At 46.0% G+C, this 8734-nt stretch overlaps 3 protein-coding genes across 5 annotated transcripts in view; 1 reads left to right on the top strand and 2 right to left on the bottom strand.

Moving 5' to 3' along the window:
• The window catches only part of LOC307239331 (uncharacterized protein), a gene marked incomplete at its 5' end in the record, with an annotated part of 10363 nt that extends 9975 nt beyond the window's left edge, over positions 1-388 (bottom strand). Inside the window, one exon of the mRNA XM_080012690.1 lies at positions 329-388. Within this exon, the coding sequence (XP_079868816.1) occupies positions 329-388 (60 nt within the window). The remainder of the gene's footprint in view (positions 1-328) is intronic.
• A 223-nt stretch (positions 389-611) lies between these two features.
• Positions 612-1991, bottom strand: dtd2 (D-aminoacyl-tRNA deacylase 2). Of its 2 annotated transcripts, none has more exons than XM_080011838.1 (3): positions 1789-1991; positions 1303-1372; positions 612-1209 (listed from the first exon to the last, which is right to left on the bottom strand). In XM_080011838.1, the coding sequence occupies exons 1-3, from the start codon at positions 1900-1902 to the stop codon at positions 860-862; spliced, it is 534 nt and encodes a 177-aa protein (XP_079867964.1). In that variant the 5' UTR covers positions 1903-1991; the 3' UTR covers positions 612-859. The 2 variants fall into 2 exon arrangements, with proteins under 2 accessions (XP_079867964.1, XP_079867965.1); XM_080011839.1 differs by having other exon boundaries at positions 1831-1991.
• A 115-nt stretch (positions 1992-2106) lies between these two features.
• Positions 2107-8397, top strand: nubpl (nucleotide binding protein-like). 2 transcript variants are annotated; one of them, XM_080012433.1, is made up of 11 exons: positions 2107-2371; positions 3457-3607; positions 4296-4330; positions 4526-4616; positions 4986-5025; positions 5635-5725; positions 5987-6080; positions 6458-6543; positions 6704-6824; positions 7163-7245; positions 7965-8397. In XM_080012433.1, exons 1-11 carry the CDS (start codon positions 2285-2287, stop codon positions 8046-8048), a joined length of 963 nt encoding a protein of 320 aa, XP_079868559.1. In that variant the 5' UTR covers positions 2107-2284; the 3' UTR covers positions 8049-8397. The 2 variants fall into 2 exon arrangements, with proteins under 2 accessions (XP_079868559.1, XP_079868560.1); XM_080012434.1 differs by having other exon boundaries at positions 2364-2457.
• Positions 8398-8734: the final 337 nt, after the last annotated feature.

Below are 8734 nucleotides of genomic sequence, written 5' to 3'. Positions count from 1 at the left end.
CTGCCGCCTACCACAAGGTCACTCTGAATGTATATAAAATATTAAAACAATATTATAAAATACTATGAGTAGCAGCAGTAGTCAAAACAGCCTCACAAAGATAGTCGTTTGGTTGAGTTCTGCACCTTATAGCACATTTACAAAAAGAAAAAGAGGATTTAAAAGTCACTCTTAAATATTTAAGTAAAATGTGGTTGATAATTGATAAAGCTGTTCACTATAGACCTTAAAATCACAAACAAACAAAAAACCACGTGAATAATCAACACATTCATCGTCGTTTGATTCTTTTCTATCGCCAAGTAGATTCGGTTCCATCGCTGTGCACTTGGTTTGCCAGCAGAGGGCGCTGGGGCACCACAGACTGCACCAGCTGCAGGAAAAACATCCCATAATCCAAAACGCGGAGAGTGGAAAATCCTCCGTGAAATCCTGCACATGTCACCAGCAGAGCTCGAAAGATCATGCAAAGGGCATGTTAAATAAACATGTAACATATTATGGACATTTATTCCGTCTTGGGCCTTTTGGTAAATGTTGTGAAGATGTCACAGAAAAATAAATCTGTTGTTTTTCATTTTTTGTTTGAATGCAGAATAACAACACACCAGCCAAAAAAATGAATCACTTTTATTACATTTGGGAACAGATATAAAAGCGAGTTACACAAGCATAACTTCATTTACAAAAATGACTTTGATCTTTGTAAAAGTAAAGTACAAAAATATTTTGCCCATTCAAATTGAAATGTCAATCAGTGCTTTGCAGGAAAGCTCGACGGGCACGTGCAGAGGAGCCCCGCAGAGCAGAGCGAGCGGCGGCGCAGGGAGGTCCCGGTGACACCGCAGCGCTTTGCGGTTCAGAACTCCAGCAGGTGGGTGTGGGGTCCGTTGGTGTCCAGCTTCAGCACCTGCCTGTTCCCATACGTCCCGTGCTGGACCATCACTCGGGCGCCGTCCCGCTCCGGTCCGGCCCCGCTCCCCGCGGCGGCTCCGTCCCGCAGCCCCTCCCGGCACAGCGTCACCAGGTGGCTGTAGAGACGCAGGCCGTCCTCCTTGCCGATGTTGCCGTGGTACTGCATGCCGCAGCCCTTGGTCTTGCCCCCCAGCGTGGCCTGGGGGACCAGCAGGATGCTGCCGGGCAGGTCCAGCACCGAGACCAACCTCCCAGAGTCCGACTCACACGCACGCAGGCTCAGCAGCGCCGACACTGAGGGGAGAACACGCGAGACGCCGCGTCCCGAATCACACGCTAGTCAGACAGACAGACAGAAAAGACAGACAGACAGGGGTCTGCACTTACCCATCTTGGGCAGGATTTCCTCTGTTGCTCCTTTGAAGAAACAGACGTAGATCACCATCCCTCTGTGGATCTGGAGGGAAAGGAAACTGGTGAAAAGGGGAAGTTTGATTGAGCAACTCAACCGAACACAGTCACATGAACGACACACCCCACCCAGCTGCCCTCACCTCCACCCGGCTCCCCTCGACCCCACCGGGCTCCCCTCACGTCCAGCCGGCTCCCCTCGACCCCACCGGGCTCCCCTCACGTCCAGCCGGCTCCCCTCGACCCCACCGGGCTCCTCTCACGTCCAGCCGGCTCCCCTCGACCCCACCGGGCTACTCTCACGTCCACCCGGCTCCCCTCACGTCCAGCCGGCTCCCCTCGACCCCACCCGGCTCCCCTCACCTCCACCCGGCTCCCCTCACCTCCACCCGGCTCCCCTCACCTCCACCCGGCTTCCCACACGTCCATCCGATCCCTTCAACCCCACCCGGCTCCCCTCACCTCCACCCAGCGGCCTTCGGAGCTCTCCCCGGCGGGCTCCACCTGCAGCCTGGCCCCCACACACTGCTGCAGCACCGTTCTGGCCAGCGGGGAAGGAGCGGCCTTCTCCGCCATGTTGCCCCGAACAAAAAGCCCAAATCCCCGGTAGCAGCAGCAGAAGGAACACGGAGCAGTGCGAGCAGGAACCAGCAGGAACCACCAGGAAGCCGGGACACGGGACACGAAGCTTACTTCCGGGTGACGCGCACTTACGTCATCATTGCGCGCCGATAGATCGTCAAGGTTGCGCCTTCTCGCGCAGCGAAGCGTTTGTAAAAACGTATTAAATTCAATAATCAAACACAGTTTGTGTTTGTGTCCAACCGCGTCTACATATTTCAATCTGAAATGTGTTTCCGAAGCCAATCTGTAGGAATGTTCGGGCAAACGTAGCGCCGAGCCGAGTTTAGTGTCGCGCAGCCCTGACCTGCCTGATGCACGCGGCGCCCCGAGCAACATGGCGCCGGGCGGCAGGACCCGCAGCCTGCTCAGGCTCTGCTGCTCCGCGCTGAACAAACCCCCCGCGGGCTCCGGGCGCTTCAAGGTAGAACAACAAAAACAAAAAACGGAGCCGTTTCATCCCGCTTGGAACAAGAGCCGAGCGTCAGATGTATGGAAGTGACTCAGCTGGTTGGTGACGATGGTTAACGGGGAGAAGTGAACATTACATTACACTACATTTACATTACATTACATTACATTGATCAGACGCTTTTATCCAAAGCGACTTACAATTGTTCAAACACCGACGGACGCAGCCATCAGGAGCAATGAGGGGTTAAGTGTCTTGCTCAAGGACACTACAGCATGCTAGCAGGAGGAGCCTGGGATCCAACCAGCAGCCTTTAGATTACTAGACCACCAGCTCTACCGCCTGAGCTAGTGAAGCCAGTGGGCCGCTGGGTGGGGGCGGCAGGGGTGGAGGCCTTGGTTTGGGGGGTGTTGGGGAAGTGACCCAGGCTTGGGGGCCACGGGTCATGTCATGGGTTGTGGTCCAGGGCGGTTGGCCGGAGCTGTTGCATGGTGGTGTCACTGTGGTTGGCATGAGTCAGGGCATCGGTCACATTTCTTCTGAACGTTGCCAGAAGTTTCATCAGTGTCACCGTTGTACTGTATTTAAACGCCATATTGTCTTGTACAAGGTGGTGCGAGGTGCGTACCCTGCCGTTCAAGATGTTTACTGTCCCGCGGGTTGAACAAACCCACCCGTGTGAAATTCTTAGGCTGGGAGGCTCCGATACATATAATTATAACAACAGAAAATTAAAAGTAATGGGTATAACAGCAATAAAATGTGCAAAAACAATAAAGGGTATAGCAGCGATTAATATAAAAAGCAGTAAAAAGGTGCATATTCATCCCAACAAATTTGGGGACAAAGTTGTGATTGATTGATTGATTGATTGATTGAAATCTCTCTGAAAAGTCCGTCATTGCTCACCCGTCAATATTTTTGTTAAAAACAATAAACATGGAGGAATAACAGGAAACTGGTTTACAAATGGAGAACCTCATGTTTATTTTTCACTGTTTTCAATTGAGCAAGGCATGGTTAATGTTTACACCGTCTGACCACCGGGTGATTGTTTTGACCAAAATGATAATTAAAAGTTCTCCTGGCTGTGTCAGAGCTCCGGGGCCCGGGACAGCGCCGCCCTGCAGGAGCACCAGCGGCAGCACATGGCGCGGGGCCTCCCCAGGCAGAAGCCCATCGCTGGGGTGAAGCAGGTGGTCGTGGTGGCGTCTGGGAAGGGAGGAGTGGGCAAGTCCACCACGGCAGGTAAACCACAGCCTGGGTCTGGGCCAAATCGAGGCCTTTTTAGGGAAAACAGTTGTCCACCTTTAAAGTGAAGTTCAGGTTTTTCCAGGATCCTTCTAGTTTAGTGTACTTCGCAGATTTTTTTTCCTGTTCACTGTTTAGGTTTATTTTATAGTTATTTTGTCAATTTGTAGGTTTGTATTTAATATTTATTGTTGGGTCTTGTGTACATTACCAAATTTCTATTGTTCATTGCACATAGCCAATGTATCCATTTCTAGTTTAGTGTTGGCTTATTTTTTTAGGTGATTTTTTTTTTTCAATTGAGGTTTGTTGTGTATTGCCTTTCTTTTTCCTACTTCTTATTCTACCACCTTATTATTGCCAATGCCCATTTTGATGTGAGCTTCTTTGAATAAAGTATCCATCTGTATTTAGCTCATGTCAAACACCTATTTTATCCTTAACTTTACATTTTTACCTTACTTGTTCCCCCTAAAAAAGTCATCTAAGTACATTAAACCTTAAAAGAAAGTCAGTGCAGTGCGGCTGGTGTCTCATCAAGCTGTGTGAAGCACTTTGCTGGGATTTTAAAAGTAGAGTACTTGTGGGATTTTAATATAAAGAACATTTAATCTGTGGTGAGCTGTTGTCTACTTCTAGTTTTGTTGGGTTTTAATGTCTCTTCCTGTTCCTGTTTTTCTGACAGTCAATCTGGCTCTGGGACTGACGGCCAACGAGCCGGTGAGAAGAACATAACCTGAAAAACACTTTTCTTTTATCTCATTAACAATAAACAAGACACACACACGGTTTTGTAGGACAAGTGGAATAATGCGTCTATCATGAGCATAATGTTATACAACAGCCTCACACATGATTCACTGATACAATGATGGAATAGTTTTTTTTTAATCTGTTTTATCCCCCCCTCCCCAGTCCAAGTCAGTGGGTCTCTTGGACGCTGACATCTACGGCCCGTCGGTTCCAAAACTGATGAATCTGAAGGGGAACCCGGAGCTCACAGACAGTGCGTCACATCTGAAAACTGCTGGGATAAAAAAAAACAAACAAACAACCTTTTTAAAGGGAGATTCCACTCCGAGCCTCTGCTCCATGGGTCGAAAAGATTCTAATCCACGGAACAGAATCGTCATGTAGTGAGTCCAGAGATCTAGAACTGATGTACTGAGCTCAGACTTCCTGCTCTACAACAAGACGTGAACTGTACAAAGAATGAGAGAATTCAATCTGTTTCATGGGTTTAGTGCTGCTTTGCAGCGGAATTTTCCTTTAGTTTAGTTTCTTTAGTAAGTGAATGAACTGAGCACAAACCTGTCTCTTTCTTTCCATCTCTCTATCTCTCTCTCTCCCTCATCTCTATCCGTCTCTCTCTCAGATAATTTGATGATTCCACTCGTCAACTATGGGATTCCCTGGTAAGCTCCTCCTCCTCCAATGACATAACGTGTCCATCTGACCAATCACATCAGGCCCCTGGAGTGTTTTGGTCTGTTTGATCTGAGGTTCTTACTCTCGTTCTCAGGTTCCTCCCCCAGAAATAAAGAATTGAACATTTTGTTTTCTGGTGGCTGCTGACTTTTAATGCATCATGTTTGACAATCGCCAAATTATAAACAGCTTGGTCTTGACAATCAGACAATTTTCAAATGGGTGTGAAGGGGATGTGGCACATTATGGAGGTGATGAGTGCAGGGGTCTGCAGCCATCTGGGGGTCCTTGACGGGATTACAATTTTTTTTTATTTTTTTATTTTGAACAGTTGTTTTTTACACAAATTACTAAATAAATATGAAAACTGCTGAGTTTCTTTTTTTTTTGGTGAGATTAGAACATTTTGTCAGCAGGTTTAAGTTGAATGAAAGCATAGTAGTTTATTACAGACAGATAACGTGTAAACTTTTTCTTTGTCTTCAATTTGTATAGAAATCCGTGCGTATTTTGGGAACACACAGAACATCCTGACTCCCCTGGCGCGATGGGAGGGTTCACAAAATGGTTGAATCTGTTTCTCCCTCTCTCTGCAGTATGTCTATGGGCTTCCTGGTGGATGACGTTGCTCCCATCGTGTGGAGGGGTCTGATGGTGATGTCGGCCATAGAGCGGCTCCTCAGGACGGTGAGACCACCTGCTACACCCTCCACCTTCCACACGGGCTTTCAAAGTAGACTCCCCTCAAGCCTTCAGAAGTGCCCTTGAGCAAGACACTGACTCCCTCCGGACACACACACAAGAAGCAAACATAATGGAAAAAAGTGTGTGTGTGTGTGTGTGTGTGTGTGTGTGTGTGTGTGTGTGTGTGTGTGTGTGTGTGTGTGTGTGTGTGTGTGTGTGTGTGTGTGTGTGTGTGTGTGTGTGTGTGTGTGTGCGCGCGCGCAGGTAGACTGGGGTTCGCTGGACTACCTTGTGGTCGACCTTCCTCCTGGAACTGGAGACGTTCAGCTGTCCATCACACAGAACATCCCTGTAGCAGGTCACACACATGCATTTATATATATTTTTATAATATATATATTTTTTTAATTATTATTTTTATTTTAATGCAATACCATTGCACATTGCAGAAACAAACAGTTGTCAAGATAGGAAAATTGTGACTATTAATATATATTTTCCAAAGCCAGAATGATGGAACCGGCCTCATTAGAGAGTTAAATCGCTCCTTAGCACGCAGGCTGCTTTATGTCGTCCAGATTGTCCAGAAACGTCCAGATTGTTTTATTTTATGACATGAATCCGTTCTAAATGCACCGTTTGGTACGAGGAGATAATAGTTAAAGAGGTAAGAAACACTTTAAAAGGATATAAGTGAACATGTTCCCCCTGGTTGAAGTGGCTGTGGTGTTCCAGGAGCCGTCATCGTGTCCACGCCGCAGGACATCGCTCTGCTGGACGCACGCAGGGGGGCGGAGATGTTCAAGAAGGTCAACGTGCCGGTAATCAATCAGTCAGTCAATCAATCAATCAGTCAGTCAGAGCGCCAAAACGTGATGCTTATACAATTTATTACTCTACCTCTGCTCTACCGCTACTCTACCTCTACCTCTACTCTGCTCCACTCTACCTCTGTTGTAACTCTACCTCTCTCCTGCTCAGGTGCTGGGCCTGGTCCAGAACATGAGTGTGTTCCAGTGTCCAAACTGTCAACACCAGACCCACATCTTTGGCTCGGACGGCGCCAGGAGGCTGGCTGAGACGCTGGGGGTCCGCTTCCTGGGTGAGGGGGAGCGCTGCTCATGTGACCCCAGCGAGCCTGGAAAATAATTCTCATGGTGTTCATTAAATCTACGAGGTGCCGGAGAATCAGAGGTGGAAATCCAGTAAAAATCCAGGATTTAGAGTCAACCATGTGGATCAACCTAGAGTCTGATGAGTGAGACCAGCGGAGGGAGGGAAAACATGGAAACAGGACTCTAGGATTCTTTCCACTCTGGCAGAGATTTGTTTTACAGCCAATGACTTCTTAGATAGATAGATAGATAGATAGAATTATTTGATAAATCTTAAGCTTTACTTTACACTCCCCTCCCTCCCTCCCTCCCTCCCTCCCTCCAGGGGACATTCCTCTCCATCTCAGCATCAGAGAGATGTCAGACAGAGGACAGCCAGTGGTCGTGTCTTCCCCCGACAGCCCTGAGGTTTGTACCGAGCAGAGAACACAAGTAGAAGTACCGTTACTGGGCAAATGTTTTCTTTAATTCCAGTATATATGAAATTACCCAAGTTCAACTAAAAAGTACTTTACTGAAAATGTGACTTTAAATCAGCTGTAATCCTGGCCTTGGGAACGCCTCCGGATTCCCCAGGCTGGAGGAAGTTGCTGGGGAAAGGGCAAAGGGAGGTCTGGGCCGCTCTGCTGGGCCTGTTGCCACCCGACCCTGAGCAGGATAAGAGGGTTATAGAATGGATGTAACCCTTCCTGCAGTTAATCCGGAGAATTATCAAACTGCGGCATTGTAATTAAATTAGACTACCTCAAAATATTCAACTTTGAAAACGTTATCATACTGGTGCTATACAAAAAATGGTTATTATTTTATTTATTTATTTTTATTTTATTTATTATTATTATTATTATTATTATTATTATTATTATTATTAATAATAATAATAATAATAATAATGATGTGATGGTGATGATTATTAATATTAATAATCCTGATGATTAATAATAATAATAATAATAATAATAATAATAACGATGATTATTATTCACTTTTCCATTTTGAACTGGTTCGTTGTCATTAGTTTCTGGGGATAAAATTATGTTTAAAAAACACTTTTTACAGCCTGTGAGGCTGTTTACTTGTTAACCCGAGTGTTTGTTTGTGTGTTTGTTTTTGTTTGTTGTCCTCAGGCCGCAGCCTACAGGGCGGTGGCGTCCGCCGTCGTCCAGAGAATAAAGGAAGTGGCTCCTGACGGACAGGAAGTCACCGAGTGACATCATCGAGAGGAAACCTGGATATTTATGATATAAGATGAAACACCCACACAGCTTCTGTCATCTGCACATAAAGAACAAACTGTACCTGGTTCAGGACTAAACTACTAATCCCTGAAAAACACAGTCAATTATATTCTTATTCAGTGTATATTCTTATTCTGCGTTTTTACTACATTTTTATTGAGAAAATGACAGTTACATAATATCATAAGCTACCTGCCGCAAATGTATTTTAACTGCATTCCTAATTAAGCAGACATGTCTGTGTTTATCTTTTCAGGTTATGTTTGCATTTGGTCAGTTACAGTGAATAAATCCCCAAAATAAATTTTTGAGATTTTCTGAATCCAGGGTGTTTTTGTCTCCGCAACCCGAGGGGAAACGGAAGCGACGGGATGTGCTTGACATCATATACGTCCATTACTGACCGTTTCCATTTACAATGATAGTGCTTTTGTAACGGCACCGACACAAAGCGTTTGCCATGGAAAAAAAAGTGTAAAATATAAAAATGTAACTTGTCAGTTTAACAAGGAAACGATTGATTAATTAATATCAAAGAGTTGATTATTTTTCTTAAATCGTTCTTTAATACCAGGAGGATAAATGATTCGGTGCGAAGTCAATCACACATCTGTCTGTTGGTGGAGGGTTTCTATCTACATATCTGCTGCTGCTCCACC

The sequence above is a fragment of the Zeus faber genome (assembly GCF_960531495.2).
Source record: "Zeus faber genome assembly, chromosome: 13".
Lineage (NCBI taxonomy): Eukaryota > Metazoa > Chordata > Actinopteri > Zeiformes > Zeidae > Zeus > Zeus faber.
The sequence above is the reverse complement of the archived record's forward strand: the minus strand, read 5'-3'. Positions and strand labels throughout refer to the sequence as shown.